The following is a 22331-nucleotide window of genomic DNA, read 5'->3' on the forward strand; positions in this document are numbered from 1 at the left end:
TTATAAATGATATATTGCTAACACAGAACTACCTTTACTAAAGAGACCGCCCCATCCCAAAGGCTTTTCCAATATTGTCAAAGTCATATTTCTGTCCTTTTCGCTGGTGGTTGCAGAGTTATGATCATCGCCTAATAAATAATATACATTCAAGTAATTATGGTAATTTTATAAATGATATATTGCTAACACAGAACTACCTTTACTAAAGAGACCGCCCCATCCCAAAGGCTTTTCCAATATTGTCAAAGTCATATTTCTGTCCTTTTCGCTGGTGGTGGCAGAGTTATGATCATCGCCTAATAAATAATATACATTCAAGTAATTATGGTAGTTTCATAAATGATATATTGCTAACACAGAACTACCTTTACTAAAGAGACCGCCCCATCCCAAAGGCTTTTCCAATATTGTCAAAGTCATATTTCTGTCCTTTTCGTTGGTGGTTGCAGAGTTATGATCATCGCCTAATAAATAATATACATTCAAGTAATTATGGTAGTTTCATAAATGATATATTGCTAACACAGAACTACCTTTACTAAAGAGACCGCCCCATCCCAAAGGCTTTTCCAATATTGTCAAAGTCATATTTCTGTCCTTTTCGTTGGTGGTTGCAGAGTTATGATCATTGCCTAATAAATAATGTATATTCAAGTAATTATGGTAATTTTATAAATAACATGTTGCTAATACAAAATTATCATAGTAACTTTTACTTTTAAATGATGATGGTGACGAGAGTTCTGAACTCCGTAAAACATGGAGCTCAATTCCAGAAGTGGAAAGTATAGTCAACATTTCTTCGTAGCTAACCTATGAGTTCAATAATATAATATAACAATCATAAAAATAATATGAATTGTATTAAAGCGTACTTACGGACATGGCGGACGATTCGCATTTTTTACAAGGTATAAGAATAAAAATTTTTGACGCACTCTCCCTGAATGGCAGATTATTTGCATACAAAATCGCTGCATATACATCCGGTTTGAAATGACTATTATAATTCAATTTAATATTTCTAGCAGCAACATCTATATCATGTTCATCGAAGAAAATCCGACCGCGAGCAGTATGAGTATACACTTCAAATTGCGCATTTCGTTCTCCATACACGATTAAGCTGTAGCGATTATTTATATATTCTTTATCTTCTAATTGCTGCTCTATAATACTAGTAAACCGACTCATGTTCCTGATATTTTCTTTGTTACAGTAGCTTCCCTCAATTATAAACACTACATCAGCTGTCTTTTTCGAATAAAATGTGTTTTCAAATTCGAGTAATTTACTCTCTCCGTATTGCAGTATTGATCCATCGCTCATTGTACAATCCACTAAAACGTATTTATTAAAACAATATTTATTTAATGCCGTAAAATGTTTATTAATTTTTATTCATACTTACAGCAATCAGGAGGCAAAGTAACAGCGTAACCATGATTTTGGCACAGGTTAGCATATGATGCCGCAAGATCACAAACTGCGCCAAGGTCAAATTCTGATTTGTATACGGAAAAACACATTCTTAAAACATCATTTGGAAGAAACTATTTAAGAAAATAAAAACGTCATTTTTTCAATATTAGTTAATTTCTGTAAATCTATTATTATATCAAAAATAATAATTTTATGGTTACTTTTTTGAAACAAGGTTTGAATGGTGAAGTTGGATATAGAAAATATTCTTTGCATAACTTAACGCCTCCAGTATCTTCACTTTGAAATATTGTAGTAGTCCTATTAATTATTGGTACGGCATGCTGTGTACATTGAGGTGAAATCTGCCATCCTTTTGCAAATTGTTCTACAGACTGAGATAATTTACCACGAGGATCGATAAAATCTGTACTTGATTCATAGTCCAGTGTACCGAACAAACCAGATATTTTACCATGATACCAACCACTAATTGATACTGTACAAAATTTATAAACAAGATGACATTGTATCTCTATTCCGTGTTCATCACGTACATTAATCAAGTTATTTTGCCGTGTAATACTTATTAAATCAGTTAGGAATGGTAATTCAATGGAAATATCATTCAAAAGCACCTAAAAATATAAAAGTATTATTTATAAAACAGTAAACGTTAGTAAATAAATTAAAAGAAACTTACTAATGGTTTGAATGGGTTAATTTCTACAGAATAAGTAGGAGTTAACAAAACAATGGCTTTCTTAGGATGTCCTACACTATCTTCGCCAATATATTTAGCAATAATAGTAAAACGTCTGTCGACAATTTCCGTCACCAGAAAATAACTGCAGTCACCAGAAATACTGAAGATTGAATTATCAAATGTTTTGAAATGTTGACCATCTATCATCAGTGCTTCAGCTGAAATTTTATATAAAATTAGAAACAGAGTAAGCTAATCAATTGCCTTAATTCACGGAGAAGATTAGTTGAGTTTAGTTTACGAAATAGTAACAAGCATAACATACCTCTGAATGGAAGAAACCCATGTTGTATTCTTCTGGAAATTATTATGGCAAGAGGAGGGACCCAACGTGGTAAGAATTCAGGATTGGGAGGTTCGCGAATAGCTTTTAACACATGTTTTAATCTATTAAGATCAACATCGATTCTTAGTTTACCTTCAATAGGATCATACAATAGAACAGCGCTGTCATCATTTTGCTTCAACAAAGAGAAAACTTCGAAGAAAGTTTTCAAATGCTTGTTCAATTGTTTTGCTTGTAATTCTTCTATTTCTGCGATCATCTAGAAAAATTTTAAACTCGTCAATAATAATGAAAAAGTTAAGATTAATTAAGAATTTTCACTTACTTCATTCTTAATTTCTTTTAGAGTGTCAACAATGGCTTTTATATCTTGATTTTTCAAGATTTTATTTTTGGAATCATCTATCTTTTTAAAAACTTGTTTAAAGAATTTATAAATGAAGTTTTCGATTTTATCCCATGTTTCCGTCACAGGTTTCATGTGTTTCGCCACGAAATCATTAAGTGAACTCGAGATATTGTTTAACTTTCTGAAGGCAGTTTTATAAAAATATTTTGAATAATCCAATACATTTTTCAATGGTAGCAATATACCTGCAAATGAAAGTTCTTTACTTAAAATAATTAAAATTTTATAAGTCAATCGTAAGTAAAATGTTATCGAAGCAAATTTAAAGAATAGAAATTTCGTTTCCATTTACTAGACTTTTCATTAGATTCATAATTCAATCGTGCTTTTTTCTATTACATCTACAATTTATTTAGGCTTATGAAGATATAATCACATGTTATTTGTTTAAATACATGAATTGTACGAGTGACCAAGAAGAAATTAGGATCAAATATATGAATTTCATTTATATTAGATCCTACTTTCTCTTGTACATAGAACTTTAGGGTTCAGTCACTGAAAAAGAATCAGATACATTAGACAAATGGGTTAATGTTACCTATAGTAGCGAACATGGCGGCTCGTCTCTGAAACAGTGGAGACGCACGTTCTAACCTAACCTAACCTATTCTAATAAATTACCCCTATTCTAATAATTTTGTTGGCAATAATTATGGTAATTTATTAGAATAGGTTACGTTAGGTTATAACCCCACTGTTTCAGAGACGAGCCGCCATGTTTGCTACCATAGGTAACATTAACCGATAAATGAATGTAATTGTAATTGTAAGAACTATTTTCAACGATTGGTATGCATTTAAAGAAAAGGATAATATAATAGTGGGACCCGATCAAAATCCCTACAGGTCAAAATTCCGCTAAATCTCGACACCTTATAAAATCAATGATGATCAAATTTGCTCATACAAACGTCTGAATGAGCCAGTATCAAAGCACTGTTTAATAATTTTATCAATTATTGTAGTTTTATTTGGTTTTCTATTGACATAACAATTTTGAATTATAAAATTTCTTTTCAACTTTCATAATAGTCACAAATTACTTGCTTCTGATATTTTTGTTTCATTTTATTTACTGGCAGTAACAAGTCAGTAATAAAACTCGTCAATTTTTACTGGGTCATAGCATGGAAGTAATTTATTTTCTTGAATATAAATGAATTGAAACTCAAAAATTATTATAAAAATAACGGCTAATCAGTTAATCGTTAAAATTTTACGGATTATTCTGAGAAAAATTTGAATTCGAATGTGGTTGGCAAAGAAAGCCACAAATAAAAAGCTGTTGTATAGAGCTACAGATGTACAGACTTAGAATATCGTACGAGGGCTATTTTTTAAATAAGGTCCGTTTGTGAATAAAAGTGAGAATAATGCGCAATCACGGCAGTATGCATACGCTTCTGCTCCGAGCAAGCTTGGCGCGCGTTTTGACGCCATTTGCAGCCATATCGTCTGTCTGTATGCTGAGCTGTATAAGTTTAAAATGTTTAAGAAAATTGAGTCTCCCGCCGACTGTGAGATACGATCTGTTATTCGATTCTTGAATGCAAGAAACTTGGCAGCAGCGGAAATTCACCGTCAGATTTGTGAAGTTTACGGTGATAATGCTACGAGTGACAGTAAAGTTCGAAAATGGGTAAGAATGTTCAAGGATGGGCGAGTTAATGTGCATGATGAGCCACGCCCTGGTCGACCTTCTCTGATTTCTGAAGATTTGGTTCGGGATGTGGTTAACAAAATTCGAGAGGACCGACGATTCACGATTTCAACGTTATCAATTGAATTTCCACAGATTTCAAGATCAGTTTTGTATACCATTGTTTCGGAGAAACTGAATTATCGAAAATTGTTTTCTCGGTGCGTTCCAAGACTGCTTTCTGACGATCACAAAACAAAAAGATTAAACAGTGCTTTATCGTTTTGACTCGATACGATCATCCACACAGTCCAGACCTTGCACCCAGTGATTTTCACTTGTTTCGATACTTAAAAGAGTTCCTTGCTGGTCAACATTTCAACGACGAAAGAGAAGTGAAAACTGCAGTCGTGGATTGGGCTTCTTGACAGGCGGCAGATTTCTTTGAAGTCGGAATTCAAAAAATTGTTGAGCGGTATGACAAATGTTTAAACAAAATGGAAATTATGTAGAAAAGTAGATAAAAGTATGTAGAATATAGAAAAAAATATATTTTAACGATATTTACAGTATTTTTCTTCTTATTAAAAAACGGACCTTATTTAAAAAATAGCCGTCGTAAATAGATAATACAATGTATTTACATCAATACATAATACTATTAATATATAATCAGTTGTAAAGTTAACTTTATTTATTTGGCACAGAAAATAGACTATTAAACCGACCATGATACATTTGTTGAGTTAAACCTTTTATGTTAATTTTTTTTTTTTTTGCTTAAAATACACATAACTTTAAATGGAATTTCCCCCGAGATTTGCAAAAATTTATTTATAAAAATTTCAGATTTTTCATTGAAATGAGCATATATATAAAAACAAGAACAATATCAGGCTTCGATTTTCTCCTCACTGATCGTGTAGGGATTTTGACCAGTCGATATTTTGAATTGTACCATATTACACATATATTTTTCTTATAAATCAAAGAAAACTAAATGGATGTTTACTCAAAACGCATATTTGTTAAAAGCTTTTATTGCAGAAAAAATAAAAATAAATTTAAAGATAAAAATTGATTGCTACCTGAAAGAAGTGAAAGGTCGTCTTTTTAATCATCACAAATCAATTAAATAATATTAATTTGGAACATTTTTCGTGGATTTCAGGAAATTTTCAATAAGCATGTTATTCTTCGAAATTATTTCTATAAATCAGGTATTGTATACAGTATATGTAGAAATAATAATTTATGTGATCATTTACATTTATAATTCATCTGTAAATTGGAAGTTGTTTCTACATACAATGAGGGGTGGTCAAAAGTCAGTTTAACTGTGTTTTGTTTTGCGTGTTCCAAGTACAGTACCCCAGTGAATATGAATCGCAAACTGTGTTTAGAACAATGTAATTTTCTTTTAAAGAATTTGTGGCTGAGTTATTAAAAACAATGATGCTTGTAAAGTTTGTAAATGATAAAGTAGTTGAATGTCTTATTCAACTATTTTATCATTCAATGTTTACAACGGTTAACTGACTGGCCAACCTTACATTCTTTTGTCAAATTTTGTTTTTGATATATGTTAAAGATTAGCTAAGATTAGAAAGATGTTAGATTCTCTGAGATAATAAATTCGAAAATACATTGATAACATACCTCTATAAATGTTTTGGAAATTAATTTTAGTCTTCAGACTTTTACTCAAAATATCTTTTATTCCTTTCCAAACCTGGCTCAAAACTCCCTTCAAACCATTTCTTCTAAATTCCGATTTTAGTTCATAACAATACGTGCCATATTCACATACTAAATCCAGTTTTATGGCGAAAAATCTTTTCAAATCACGAACGTTTTGAATAAGAGAATTAAATAGAATTGTTACTTCCTGGATTAAGTTTTTCAGTTCATATTGAATATCTTTAATATATTTCCTTAAAGATTGAAGAAGATTACTGATTTCTTCATTATTAAGTCTAAAAAAGAAATTTTTAAAAAATGTAATAAAACTATGAATATATATTTTTAATATAGAATATTGTAAATATTTACATTTAACCATTACATAAGTTTTAATATCATTTATATTTTATATTTATTTTTTAAAAGGGGAACTGTCTATTAATTAGCGTACTGTACGTGTACAGTTTAACGGGGAAGAGCGTCGTGATAAGTTGTTAAGTTCATTAGTGTATATGATGGGGATTAAATTCATATGCTACTAAAAATGTCTACGTAGACTTTTTAATACAATCAAGTTTGTATAATGTTGTACAAACTTGTATTTTTCTTGAAATCTTTACTCCCCTTCTCCCACTTTTCCCGGCTTGTCATAATCTCCTCCCTCCTTTCCAGTATGGAAATGTCATTTATGAACAGCTTCCTTAATGCCCAACATTTGTATAACAATATAGGCCTAATATTATTATACATTTATTTAAAATATGTTATAATTTATGTAATGGGTGGTCAAGTAGACATACTTTAAGATCCGTAACTTAAAAATTAACATCGATAAGAGCCGATGATATGATAACAAAATATAACATCGATTGATGCTCATAGTACTATGACAATATTATGTCATGGTGTCATTGTTTATTTATTGCATTTATTAAACGTCGATATAATACAGTTGATCCTTTTAAATATATTTTTAAGATCATTTTAGAAAGGGTTATAGAGATACTTTCCGGTCTAGAATCTCTGAATTTAGAAGACCCACGAGTCTTGTCTTTGGTCACATTTTCATATAAAATTATGATTAGGCTTATACTAAACATTTTTTATTATGAAAATAATATGCAAACTTACAGACACTCGCAGAGTTGTTGTAGATTCATTTTAGCAGAGTCAAAATCATCTTTTATTTCATTATATATTTGCGACAATTCACGAGAAATGCTTCTACACAAAGGTTCATAAATATCTCGTTTTATATTATCGATCATGCCACTATACAACTGTAACGTTTCCTTAGAGATCAGTAGCTTTTGGAAATTTAAAATTGAAAGTGTGAAGAAATTCTAAAAATAAATTTACTATTTTAGAAATAAATGATGAGAATTAAGGTAAATTTAATGATCAAGCAATAATTCGTACTGAAATTTCTCTGAGAAGTTCTGGCATCCATTTAAAATCGGAAGTGAAGACGATATGATTAGTATCTCTACCCAGCTTTAATCGTAAATTTGAAACTTCATCGTTTCCATAAAGAATCTCTCCATTGACGATTATTAGATGTCGACTACCGGAAATGGTACACAACTGTGACGTGGATTCTGTCATCTCATCTAAAATGGTATATTTTTGTTTTTTTTTTTAATTATAAAAAAATTATAACTTTTCTTCTTAAATATAATATGAAGGAATGGCACTTACTGGCAGTTGGGTTATGTGGCAAATTTAAACAAGGCGTGTATAAATCAAGAGTAATAGTTATTATCTTCAGTTCTTTATCGTTCAGTCGGGTGTCGATTTGGGTCTGAAAAGTATTGTTAAAAAATACCCACACTCCGACTACTTGTATGCTTGTATTTTCGCATTTATGCTGCAATACATTGTACTTGTACTTTATTTATTTGAGTTAAAAATCCAAATAATTTATATTGTTTAAAGAAATTTAAATTGTTGTACAAAGTGTCTTAAAACATACCCATATCACATAAGCCTGATTTTGTGGAGAAATTTCTAATATTGAATATCCGGATTTTTTACTCATATTTTGTGATAAAAGTTCCCAATTCAAACCATAGTGTATATAGTCACTTTGTTGTATAAATTTTAACTTTGTCGTGAAATCGAAGCGACGTCGTTCTAATATCAAGGATAGAAAAGGTTAATTAGACTTATCAGCTGATAATGAATAATCATTATTACTAAATTTAAAAAAATTAGTTTCCAAAGTAGCTTATACATTAACACATACCATATTTATGTACATTAAAAACAAGAGTGCTATTTCCTTTCCCAGTCGAAACAATTTTCAGATAAGCACTACAGATTATATTATCTTTTGGATTATCGGAATATTCCAGTTCCAGTTTTGCATCGAATGAATGGACAGATCCCGCCTCCTTACTATGCAACTCGAATTTTGCACTAATCGGCTGAAAAAATTTGTAACGTCAGACAAAATATATTTTTAAATAATTGCTGATTAAACCTTATTTAAATTTTTATAATTACCTTACGAAGTTCTGGATGTTTAAATTCGATTTTGGAAAATATTTCTCGGTTACTCCTAACAACATTACTCTTATGAAACAATTCTAAGACCGTTTTTTTCATAGGCTGTCTCTCGGCGTCTAGTTGGCATTCGGCAGTTAATATAACTTCTCTCTCTGTCTGAAGAGTAGCTTGTGCTTTGATCACTCTTGATGGAAGATATATCTGCAAATGTGCATTCTTTTGTGGCAATTGGCGATCTAAATGTACATCATAACCGATTTTCTTGCTTGGAGATAAAAATACAATTTTATTTTTATAATACTTTTCGTTTACATGTTGCAAAAATTCTACAGACAAATCTCCTTCTCTTGGTGTTCTTATATTCAGTCTTATTTCACGAAGAACGGTTCTAGGATACCTACTTTCATATCTATAGTAACCATCGATTTCCATGCATTCGGGATTTTCGTGTCTGTTTTTCCAACATATCTTCACTGTTAACTTTATCACGGAATCTTCTTTTTTATAATCCACATTGACGACAGTAGGTTTGATAGCACCACTTAGATTCAAACGACAGCTTTTGGTTGCGCCTCTATCTTGACAATTGATGTTTACGTCGACAATTCTTTTTCCTTCGACATCCAGTTCTGCTGATCCAGTATAATCAGATCGACTCTGTCGTGTGGATAATCTTCCCGAAAGTTTTTTAATTGAATCTTTCGTGAAGGCTACATCAAACTCTTTATGCATCCTGTCCATTTTACTGCTCATGCGTCCACCAAATGATGGTGTTAAGTAACTCTTAAATTCGACATTGCTATCAAAATTCTTTGTGCTATTTCCTGCAAGATTACCACTGAAATACAATTTTGTTTGGTTATCAACTAATATCTGGCACTGTACTTTGTAAATTGAAGGCTGAAGAAAGTATGCTGCTATAACTTTAGCTGCCTTCATTCTTCTGGAAGCCGGTGTTTGGATTTCACATTGCAATCTACCACCATAATACGTCATTTCTGTGTTTCCTGAAACAATAAGTTTCCTGCCTTCGTCCGTGGTAAAATCAGCATCAAATGTAATTTTATCACGTGACTGTTCTGCACTTAGATTGATTTCACGTTTTCTCCATCCTCGAACAGGTGTTTGTAATGCTAATGAGGCTTTCAAAACTTCAGAACGTTCGGTTAGTGTAAGAGTACATTCTATATTTACTAGATATTGCCTGTACTGTGTCGGAATGATTCGGAGTTCAGATTTAAAAATATATAAATGGAAATTATCCAGCGTAAGAATAAAATGTATTTCTTTTCCGTTCCATTTCGGGTTGGATGAAGAAACAACAGCGTCAAAATCCATTTCCAAATGAGATCTTTGCTTATAAAACTGGCCTGTTGCCGATAATTGCATTAATGTTTTATTTTCATATTTGCAAGTAAGATCAAAAATTAAAATTCCCTTTTTAACATCTCGGTTCATATTTATAGAATATTTTCTTTGTTTTGGTAAACTTATTTGCATATTATGATGATCTTGCGAGTCGCCAAAATATATTTGTGTTTTTGAATATATCACTAAATTTGTTCGATACTCTACTTTATTCTTCATAATATAATATTTAGCAGATAAAGACGATACCGGTATTATTTCAGATTCAATAGAAAGTCTGGCAGAAGGATCTATATCGGCATTCCAACTTATTTCAAATTTAAGAGTAGAATTTAATTGTGAATTCTGGCTTAAAATTTGGCCTAAAATTCGACGATCGGTTTCTGGTCTACTTATATCGAATTTTAATACTGTGTTTGTACCACTGTTATCAAGTTGAAAATTGCTCTTTCCGTAAAGTCGTAAATCTGAACTCAGTTTACTGGATTTTCTTGGAATAATTTCAACACTTATTTTGTAAGGAGGTTTTCCTTTATAACCTGCAATGCCTTTGATATCAACAGAATTTTCATTCATTTTAAACAAACCGCCAATTTCCATTGGATATTTTAACCACGATGTAGATAGAACAGTATTAAACTCACGATGAAAACTATTTACATCACTTTTGGTTATATACACATATTCTAAAACATATTCCTGGTTTTTGTCCCATTGAAGATTCGATATTCCGTGATATTCTTCAGGTAATAATTCTGTTACTTCATCAAAATATTTAATAGTTCTACCGGGATATTGTAAGATAAAGTCGAGCGCCATAGTCAATGGTTTTTCTTGAACTAAATGATATTTTAAATTTGATTTAATGTACGACTGTTTATGTTGTGCCATTTCGGCATCAACTGTTGTCTTTAACTGTGTTCCATCATGATTTACAGAAAATTTAAGTTCATAATCAATCTCTTGTACTGGAACATTAATTATTATATTGTTTTCTGATGAGAAATTCAGATTATTATTTCTGTCAATTTTACTGACTTGTAGGAAGTGGAGAATCCTTCGTGGGTTTAAACCATCTGTAATTATTAACTCGTTTTCTAGATGTTCTTTCGGTTTATATTGAAAATCCCAGTCCAAAAGAATATTATATTTTGGATTTTCAGTAGAATGGATTTCGACTGTGGTTGTAGTTTTGGTAAAATATTGAGTACTTAGATTTTGAAATAGGTAATTTACTTTAAAAATTTGCCGTCTATCATCTTTTTTTTCATAATCTATTGATATATCGGATGATAATATTTTCCTGTTTTTAAGTGTTTTACCCGAAATTTGATAGTTAAAAAATGGAAGCTTCACGTTAAGTTTTGTAGTCAATTCCCATATTGATTGATTATTAAATGTAATATTTCCTTCTTTATGAAACATACCTGTTAAGAAAATAAAAATTATATAATATTATTAAATAAAGATAATATGCTTAAATTCTCTATTGAATAATGAGTATGGTTAACTTCAGAGTGTTTCAAATGTCGCGATACTTAGGAAAATTGCATTAGTCGTATCCAGATTCATGAATTGGTCGTTGTTTTATAATATACCAAAGTGTTCAGGTACCTCCACAAGTAAAATTTACCTGTGGAGATACTTGAACACTTTGGTATACTAGAAAAAGATTCAAAACATGGACGACTTGAAGAAATGTGTTCGACATTAACACAAGTTTATATTGAGAAGTTCAACTTGAGCTTTTTTCTAAGCACATGGTATGTGTTTAGAAAGAAATGGCAATATGTACAGATAGTTTTATAAATAAAGTCATGTTTTTTTTTTTTTATTAACTCTTAAATTTTCCTACGTATCGAGACCTTAGAGTCACCCTTTCGTGTGTTTATAAGATTTTAAAATTATAAATATTAATTGAGATAGCAAATTAACACATTTTTAGCAAAGTTTTGCAGCAATTATGACTTTATAATTTTTTTAAAAAATTTATATAGCCTATTATTATATTAAATATAAATAGTCTAGGCTATAACTAATCTAGATTAATTAAAGATGTGAATCGTAATGTATATATACCCTATATTGTTAATTTATTTACAAATATCCGTTATGTTTTAAAATTATTTATGTATAATTTTTATAGATCATCTACCTGACACTTGAATCAGTTGACTAGAAGGATGGCTAGGGGAAAGATCAAATGTAAATAATTCCGTATCTGTTTTTGTATGTGCAAGCAAGCCAGATAATAATATTGGTCGTCTGTTCGGACAAATGAGCTTTATTATTGGATGGGACCTCGTAAATAATCTCCCTTCCACAAACTGTTTGGTCGTCTCACTTGTAATATGGACAAGTAAAGCCCAACGACGTGTTTGATCGACGACCAAATCAACTTCGAACAGTTTCAAAAACGAAGCACTGGCTAACTTTACTACATTGAAAAATATTCAAATTAAATTATTGAGAATATTTTACAGAGAAATATATTAAATTCATACCTTTTGCTTTGGCTTTTTTATACGGTGTTTGCAAGTCTATTTGAAGCTCATGCGATTTTTTAGCATTTTGTGTGGTAATGTAAACAATTTCTAAAGAATGCTTCTTACTAACTGAAGAACCCGGCGTATCGAATTCAAATTTAAATTTTGTCGTGTTAAAGCTCTAAATAAAACATAAAATTATGAATATTGCTTATATATTATTATTAACATTAAGCTACTGTATCTTACATCGCGATCAGGCAATTCGATATTTAGTAAGACACCACGAATGTCACGATCTTCTTTCAAAAGAGATACTTTCGTTGCGAAAGGTCCACTAACAGGAATGGAAGATGCTTGGGATGATATTATTGGCTTAGGAAGAGTTATCTGAGTACAGATATCATAACCTATTATTTTTCTAAATAGTTTAAAGCAATGGTTGAAATTTCTTGAAGGCTGAATTGAACTTTCACGATCATACTCATCAAAAAGCACAACATCAACACTGTGAAATAAATTATTTATTGGTTAATTTTTAATCTGAAATTATAAAATATATTTTATATATAATAAAAATACAGCTACAAACTTCATAGATAAAATGTCCAATTTTTCGTCTGGTAGATCAACGTATAAATCGAATATTCTTCCATCTTTAATTGACAATTTTCCATTAAGCGCAACGTCTCCGTGAGTCTTGACAACATATTTCATACTTGGCGATTGTGAAAGTAATTTGTAACTCATAATCATATTTATTTCACTAGCAGTACTATTTGAAATAAATTTTAAACATGTTTATATTCATTTAACAATTAGTCTTCATTAAAAATTTCATTTATATTTTTATATAAGTTATAACAGTAGCATTATCTAATCAATAATAATAATATATAGTTTAAAAACGAGTAGTAGAAATTTTAAAGTAGTAATTTCAGTATCACATTTACTAGTTACCTGACACGTAATTTTCCTTCAATATCCATATCATTTAGCGAGGAGAACGCTTTTCTCAAATCTATCTTTCCTTCTCCCTTCAATCTTAATATTACTGATCCATCAATATCAAAAGTAATTGCACCTCCAGAAATACTTGGATAAATTACAGAAGTATCCAAATAAAGACCCTGAGTTGTATCAACTTTTTGATCTTTTGCAAGCTTTAAAATTACATATAATATAATCAACGGTTTTAAATTTATAAAATGCTAAAAATTTAAATATAGTTAATTACCTCTGAAAGAATATTCATATAACCTATACTTTTTGCCAAGCTGAAACCAGATTTTTCATCAATTGTGACCCATAATAGTTCACTGCCTTGATGTTTGAAATAAAATGAACCATGAGCATCGTAAGGAACAGAAGCTTTCATCTATAAAAGATAATAGACATTAAGTTACCTTTTTGATCAAGAATTTAATAGAATATAAATGAATATTTACATTTTCAGAAAACGAGTCAATTTTTGCTTGATGTTTATGATTTAATGTTCTAGAAGTCGGCCATTTTGGTCGTAGTTTCTTCTTAGTTAAACCAAACATGTAATGGACAAATTCACTAAACGACATATGGCCATATTCTCCTAGAGGTGAAAACAAAGTTTCCATCCAATGATCAAGACCTTCTACTCTTCCTCCAACCTGAAAACAAATTCAATTTGTAAGTAAAATCATTAATTTAAAGCTAATAAATTGTTTAAGTATTCAAAACCTACTCACTTCGATATTATTGATGTTTTTTCTGTAAAAAATTGAAGTCAAATTTGCCATGAACGATCGCGGTATGAACGAATCCGATGAATAAATAATGTTTGATTCAAATTCTCCACCTTGATTCATATTTTGATAAGTTGACCATTCAATATTTTGAGAATATTTCATGATATCCAGTGGATGAGGTTGGAATTCAAATTCCCTCACAATTCTTCTGATATTTTCTTTTTCGGGAGATGAACTATCTTGAAGATTTGTTATATGAGAATAGACAAATGCTTTTACTAGAAAAGAAAACCCACTTATAGTAATTCATTTCATAATTAATCCAAATTCAAAAATGTATTTTACTCGTACTTTGATTGAGCATTTCTGAATCATAAACTTGTTTGATCCTTCTCACGAGTTTTCTATCTGCACATTTCATTACTCCTAGATAAGCTGCAATACGCACTTCAACAGGTTCATCCCGAGGATAGAAAATATTCATTAACCGTTGTTTAACCTCTTCTTCGCATGGTGTTCGTCGGAATGCTTCTATTGCAGCTAATCGAATGGTATCTTTATTAGATGGTTTTTCAGCACATTCTAAGATTTGTCTCCTGGCATCTCCAACTCTTCCCAAATTTCCGAAACTTTTCAAAGCTGTGATTACCTATCAAGAAAAGCTACATTATTTATTTAAGAAGAAAAAATATAATGACTAATTTAGAATAATTCATTTAAATTATTAATTTGTAATTTTTAAGATCAAATATTTATTTAAGTAAATATTTGCTTATAAAAATTTGTGTCAATGTTATATGATTACTTAATATTGATATTGACCAAAGTATTCAATTAATTACCTGTGTTACTTCTTCCGGTTCATAAACATTGCATCTATACTTCAAGTATCTGCTAAGAGATCTTATTACTTGCTGAATAGCTTCTGAATGTTCACAGTTTGTATTTTTCATGCAATAATTATTGCACATTGCAGTAATCCCTAGAAGCGCTTGTTTTCCAGCTTTCTCGTAATCCAATAATGGCTGTTGTAATCATTTAAAGATTCATTTAAATATTTTCTAATCGTATTTTATTTAGAGATAACAATACATACCACAGTAGCTAAAATGGTTTCTTCCGTGGGATATTTAATGAAAGCCAAACTAGTAACCCAAAGAGCTGTTTGAATTTTACTAACAGTTCCACTTTGGATCTTCTTCACCATTATTCTGACAGAACCTTCGTGACCGATATGAGGTAATGCATTATTGATTAAACTTCTGGAAGAATATATAAACCTATTACATTTCATACTAAATACCTTAACTTTAAAAAACTAATCTTATATTAACTTCAGCCAAGTTGATTGGCATATTTCTCCTCTCTCCAGTTTTTCATAAATATCTTCTAATTCACTAGGTTGTACGTTACGAAGAGTCTGCACTAAGCGCGAGAAGAGTTTTGGTGTTTCTGGATTAATTGCTTCTGAAATTTCGGAACATAGAGATCGTAAAATTCTTAAAGCTTCTTCATAAGCAAAATTGGAGAACGTTTCTGGTTGATGAGAATATAACAAGTACGTTCTTTCGTTGATTTCATCTAATGAAAGTAAATCTGTAGTCATTCAGTAAGTCATTCGAATACATAAAACTTAATTACTTACAAGGTGTAAACGGCTTTAAACGTCGAACATATTGTAGAATGAGTTTAACTTTTGCATTCGTTTTATGAAGCAATCTCGTATCATAAATTCTTAAATTTTTGAAAAGCTGGAATGTACTATATTCGACACACGAAACGTTAGTTATAATGCCGTTTTCAATAGTTTGCTGACAGTTGGCAATTAGTTTGTTCATTATGAATACCTATTCAGTGAAGAAGTGATTTCATATATATACAGTCAAACCTGTTTTTATGCGCTCTTTTTATGTGCGATTTTTATTTGTGCGATTTTTTTAATGCGAATTTTTAATTTGTGCGGTATAGTTGGCGACTAGTCTCGTGCGATTCGTCATGTCTCACGTTGACTTATTATAGCTAAATAAACTTATTATAGCATAAATGCACTTATTATAGTAATATTATTGCATGAATATGCGAGAAATGAAATAATTTACTTTTTATGTCAACAAAACACCACCTGGACAAAAATATGTAAAACAGACGATAGACCAGACGATGCAGTCAAGTGCTGACATCTGTTGTCAATAAATTCTATTTCGTACGGTTTTGAGTTATTTTCTATGTGAGACTTTTTTTATGCGGTCCCTGTTGACCGCATAAAAAAATTATTTTTTTAATTGTGTTGCGAAAACTATTATTTACAGCCATTCGTGAAGTTTCGTGAGATTTTTTTTAATGCGTTTTTTTTAATGCGGTCCCTATCCCCCGCATAAAAACAGGTTTGACTGTATATATATTTGTTTTTAAATAAATTACAACTAATATTTTGCACGTACTTACCTGTTTTTCATCTGGTTCAAGGGCAGCTAATAATGCTGAATTGCCGATACGTCGGAATTCACATTCAGTCAAATTCTTGGATTTACTAACTATTACCGTTTTATTTGATCTTTCTATTATCCCGTAAACAGTGCCACACGATCCAACTATATCGTTCTGAAATTTATGTCAAAAATAACTTATTTTAATACAATAAATTTAATTTAACAGGCATAAATTTGTCAAATCTTTATGAACAAATAACAACTGCTTATTGTAGTTATGCTAGTATATTTATTTGTCATATAGAAATCTCTATTTTTAATATATTAAATTGCATACTTCATATTTATTTTCATAATTCTTGTCAAAACCGCTCATGGTATTCTGAAAAGCAGACAATATAGCTCGTTTTATATTAATAACTGCTGTAGCGTCATTTGGCCATGGACAAATTTCATTAATTTCACCGTCTTCAAACGAAAACAAAAGAGGAGAATTCATTAATTCTGTTATTTGACGCTCTTCTCTTCCGGAAACGAATAATTTGGCATCTTTTATCTATAAAATTTAAAATATTATATAAGCATGTGAAGAAAATTAATATATATTTCAATTTTTTATGCCATTTTATACAAGATTAAAAGTAAATATAAGTTTAAACCATGAGCGTATCGGGACAATTTGGTTAAAGGAAACAAAGGGTATTGATTTTACTCAGGTACTAATTTTTAATTTGCTATCACTGGTAATTTTTTGACCTCTTGTTTTCTCTGTCTGATTTTTTTCTTGCTTTTCCCGAAATTTTTCGTTATTTTACCCGAATTTAGGGAGATTGGATTGACGAAGTAAAGAGCGATTTGCCAAGAATGAGTGCCTCCAGAGAGGACTTTCTATGGAAAACTGGACCCTTATTTACAGTAAGTGTTAGACACGTGAAGAAAACTTGGAAAACGCCACGTGGTCAGGCAGTTGGTGAAGCACGAACTCACATTCAACTAACCACTATTCATTGGTTTTATCCATTTAAGTATTCGCGTTTTTCGTGAACTATAGAGGGCGCTGCATTTTTACAAAATGGCTACTTTATCTGGGTCACTTGTAACTAGTAGTGTAAAATTAATCATATATTACTGTCCGATATAATGATATATGCTGCTTGTAGCTGTTTATCGAGAAATTTAATAGAAGGAGAACAATTGTTGCTAGCGGGACACGTCATTATGTGGTATGGAAACAAGTGAGCGAAATCGTTCTGTATATATTTGTGCCCTTTGTGTTAAAAAAAACATCAGCTTTGTCGTTGTCCTATCAGGACCGGATTTACAAGTAAAAACCTATGTAAATATTTGCTTAGGGCTTCGACTTTCAAGGAGCCTCAAACATTTGTACAAAAAAAAAAAAAAAAAAAAAAATTGAAGTCAAATTTAATTTTGTAATAAACATTTTTTTTTTTTTACACGGCCAAAATATACTTTACTTTTCATTTTGTGTAGTATTTCATTAATTTTTTTTCCTAAGAATTAACAAAAGGTCTTTTTTTTTAAAAATGATAAAACCAATTTTAAAAAGATTTGTAATGGAATGGGTATAAAAATTTTATTAAATTCAGTTATAAAACAGAAGACTAGTGAAACCTCACATCTTTTTCTTGCAATATCCGTATTGAATCAGAGACATAGTCTGATTTAATTCTTTTCCTTTTATGATTGACTTTAAAATTGTGAAGGGTTGGTAAGGGAACTTACAGGGTTCAGCTTAGGGCTTCGAAATGTTTAAATCCGACCCTGTGTTCCACATAAAATTACTGGCATTTTAAACTTTAAGAAAATATCTTTAAAAATTGACAGTATAACTTGTTCATGTAAAGCTGGACAATCGGGAAACTGCCATTTCTTAACAGTCTAATCCACTTTTTCGGAATTCAGAGAAGCTCATAAATATAACAGACCGATTTCCGAATAATCATCTGTTTTTCGTGTGGGAATAGACAAAACTTATATTAGGCTCCCGTAAGGCTTTGAAATTGCAATTTGGAATGCAACAGAAAGCTTTGCTTTTTCTACTGCTATTCCTTTTTACTGCTGATAATACGATCAAACGACCCAGATAGAATAGTTTTGTTTTTAAACACCAGAGGGCGAGCATCAGGTGAAAAATGCGAATTGGTGAGTGATTTTGGGAGGCGATTGTCCTTACTTCCGACTCTTACGCCCATAGTTTAACAATTTAAAATTATCATCATTGTAAAAACTCAACTAACCTCCAAAGCCATCTCACAGTTTCCTAAGTTACTTATTTCAACTCTAGCTTTGATTGCAACTGGTTTGTAAGACGAACTTCCGATTTTAACGTCATTTGTGCTTTCAAAATCGTATACATACGTTGTTTCTTCTTTATACTGAAATTTCTTAGCAGCTAAAATATAAATTAAAAAACAAAAAAATAATATAATAGTATATTGTAAAAATGTATAAATTATTTTAAAAACCTTAATTATTTTATAGTAAAATAAATTTGTAGAATGTAAAATATTGCATCTCACATTTTGTTTCTTAGAAATATTTAAAATTTATTATAATGTTCACAATTTTAATAATAAGTTAAAATCGAAGCTTACAATTAAAATTTAATTATTTTGCATTTATTTATTTGATTATTACTTTGGTTGTTATACAGAGGAAAAGTATGGCGATCCGGCAAAAACTGATCCCCCAGATTTTAAAATTTTTGGACAGGACACCTTGAAACGTCGAGAAATGCAAAAAAAAAATTCGGGGTTAATTTCTGTATCTAAGGATATTAGTGTGTGTGGGAAACAACGTTGTTCACCCTGTTTGACGCTTAATAATTCTTGTGCCTTTTGTCAAAAATTTCTGAAATTTTTCAGGGAGGTTTGTTTAGTAGGAGGATTTATGCTATTAAATTTTGGTAGTTAAAGATCGAGGGGGTGGAGAGATACTGGGGATCACATGTATCTCCAGTAGGGTCGGAACTCGTTATTAGTATTTACAATTTTTTATAAAACCCATCCTCACTCTCAAAATTAAGCCTTTTTGCTATTTTATAACAGTTAAAAATATAAAAATGCTTTTTAATAAAATACGATAATAGATGGCGCCACCAGAAATTTAAATGTTGCCCGGAAAGTTAAGCAACGCGTTACTGGTCTTGTAAACGTCTTGTAAACCACTTTGCATACAGGTAAGTACTAAAAAAATAAAGTTGAGAAAAAAACTGATACTTCTATTGTGTTTTTCGGTAAATTATAGACTTAACATTACATCACTCCTTTCCATTCGAAAATTTTGAGCTGTATTCAAAATTTTCGAATGGAAAGGAGTGATTTTCAAGAGTGAGTTCAAGGAGCGGTTTTCAAGAGGAACCTTTTGCCTCCATCTTGTATTGACATATTCTGAAACAGTATTAAACCAAATTCAAGATAAAATTATGAATAAATTACTATCAAGTCGATTTTGTTCTGTTCCAAAATTAGTAATTATAAACTATTAATTATAATTATTGATTTTTTTCAAGTCCGAAATTCTTTAAACAAATTTATGATACTAAGCAGAAAAAAAAATCACTTCAAACAGAATAAGAATTTTGCAGTATTTTTCACGGAGAGATAAAATACAGTAAATAGCTTCAGAATCATCGGTTAATGTTACCCTAGGTATACAAAATGGCGGCTCATCTCCGATTCCAGCAATCAGAAGACAGGGAACAGTGGGGACGAACTTTCTAACCTAACCTAATCTATTCTAATAATTTGGTTGCTAATAATTATGGTAATTTATTAGAATAGGTTAGGTTAAGTTAGAAAATGCGTCCCCACTGTTCTCTGTCTTCTAATTGCTGGAATCGGAGACGAGCCACCATTTTGTATACCTCGGGTAACATTAGCCGAATCATTATAAGTAATTACAACTTAATCATATTTTTATAACAACTTTAAAAGGTGACTGACAGTTTTATTTTATTAAAATAAATATACTACTACTACTATTTAACTCTAGTAAATGATTAATAAGAGATTTTATTTAAAAAATAATCGTAATATTATCGCAAATTAAATATAAGAATCTATAAATCTATGTAATGAAATGGCTGTCCCGTTATGAACTTGGCTAAACCCACGATGAATCTGAAAAAGATGCTCTCTTAGTGACTATAGGACAGTTAGTAAAAAGAAAACAAAAAGAACTATATAAACAATGTGTTATCGAAATGTTTTTATTCATAATATGTAACATGCTAAGACGAATCAAGATTACTATAATAAACAATTAAAACGTCTAAGTTTCTTTAAACCACTTTATCAGGAACAATCATACCATAAAAATCAGCTTGTTTTAGCATATTCATTTTTGACATTTTTTTTTTTTTTAATAATTTCTTGTGGTTAACAAATTCAGCAAAAACATATTATAAATAAAAATATTACAACTTTGACAAATACTGTTGCAACAATTAAGACATAATTCGCATAGAGTATAAATATTTATTAAATTGCATTTTTGATTGTCAAATCAAAACGAGATAACGTATTGCTGAAAGCTTAACGTCATTAATATTTTACTGTATATATTACTGACTTCAGTTCTGTTTACTTTCAAGATTTTGAATCGTAAGAAATTGCGTTCAGAACTGTCCATAACTAATTAAATTTAAGGAAACAGTCGAAATAGTCTAGACAAATGAATTAGTGGAAAAATATATTAATATACAGGCCTATAAATGATATTAATACTCATTTGCACGCTAATTTTTAAAAATATTTAGGTATTTGATTCATTTAATTACGCTATCTAATAAATATTTATACTCTGTGCGAATTATGTCTTAATTGCTGTAACAGTATTTGTCAAAGTTGTAATATTATAGAAAATGTCATCATAAATAAGAAATTTAATGCATTATAAATCAATAATCACTAGAAGTAATGTAGAAAGCATTGCTGTTAAGAATAAGACATCAATTGTTAGCATTGAATATTTCATTCTATTTAGTAACTTTACCAGTCGAGAGACAAAGCTGGGAATTTTTTCTCAGTCTCTTAGAAAATTTAGTGCTCTATAAATTAATGCCATTTTAACTAACAAAAAAGTAAAATCTTTAAGATTTCTATTTATTAGTAGGGAAACATTCTACTTATTTTACTTGTTCAAAAAGAAAAATAAAAAAAAAACAAAAAATGGCAAAGATGCCCGCTCTACCTCCTGACTCCAAACCAAACTTTCGACAGCCCTAATCTTACCTCTTATGAAACTGATTTAAGCATATAATATGAAAAAAAAATTAATACATATTTATTAAATATAATTACTCACTATTTTTGCATTCTCTACTGCATTTATGGTTTAGTTGAGAATATGGACCTGTAAGAAAATATATTTAACTGTTATCAATTCAATAAGATTTAAAAAACTGTCTTCTAAAAAGTGAGAAATCAAATAGATAATCAATTTATATTAAATATATAACTTGCCTGCAAAGACAATTCCCATAGAAAGGAAAAGCACAAAAAGCAGTTTTAAGTCCATAATAATGTATGACACAATTAATTGCAGTATTTCTCTTTATATCATTGATTAGAATATGGTTCTA

The 22331-nt window shown here is 30.2% G+C and overlaps 1 protein-coding gene across 1 annotated transcript; it reads right to left on the reverse strand.

Moving 5' to 3' along the window:
- LOC136986515 (apolipophorins-like) lies at positions 1-22331 on the reverse strand. The gene is made up of 34 exons (XM_067284065.1): positions 22213-22331; positions 22055-22102; positions 18985-19139; positions 17064-17282; positions 16743-16898; positions 15943-16144; positions 15632-15878; positions 15394-15559; positions 15140-15322; positions 14649-14946; positions 14298-14575; positions 14022-14219; positions 13811-13951; positions 13534-13736; positions 13166-13348; positions 12823-13081; positions 12592-12754; positions 12243-12524; positions 8717-11514; positions 8457-8637; positions 8184-8344; positions 7910-8078; positions 7631-7821; positions 7343-7554; positions 6188-6504; positions 2803-3071; positions 2457-2736; positions 2129-2349; positions 1647-2063; positions 1415-1556; positions 883-1343; positions 720-816; positions 369-467; positions 1-131 (listed from the first exon to the last, which is right to left on the reverse strand). Exons 1-34 carry the CDS (start codon positions 22265-22267, stop codon positions 1-3), a joined length of 9582 nt encoding a protein of 3193 aa, XP_067140166.1. The 5' UTR covers positions 22268-22331.

This window comes from Centruroides vittatus, unplaced genomic scaffold, assembly GCF_030686945.1.
Source record: "Centruroides vittatus isolate TY-2023 unplaced genomic scaffold, ASM3068694v2 scaffold_1152, whole genome shotgun sequence".
Classification (NCBI taxonomy): Eukaryota; Metazoa; Arthropoda; class Arachnida; order Scorpiones; family Buthidae; genus Centruroides; species Centruroides vittatus.

Coding starts and splice junctions, on each gene's coding strand:
- LOC136986515 (XM_067284065.1), bottom strand. CDS start 22,267: ATGGACTTAAAACTGCTTTTTGTGCTTTTCCTTTCTATGGGAATTGTC. Junction 11,515..12,242: donor TCAACTGATTCAAGTGTCAG/GTAGATGATCTA, acceptor TTTTCTTAACAG/GTATGTTTCATAAAGAAGGA. Junction 8,079..8,183: donor ATCAGGCTTATGTGATATGG/GTATGTTTTAAG, acceptor AATGTATTGCAG/CATAAATGCGAAAATACAAG.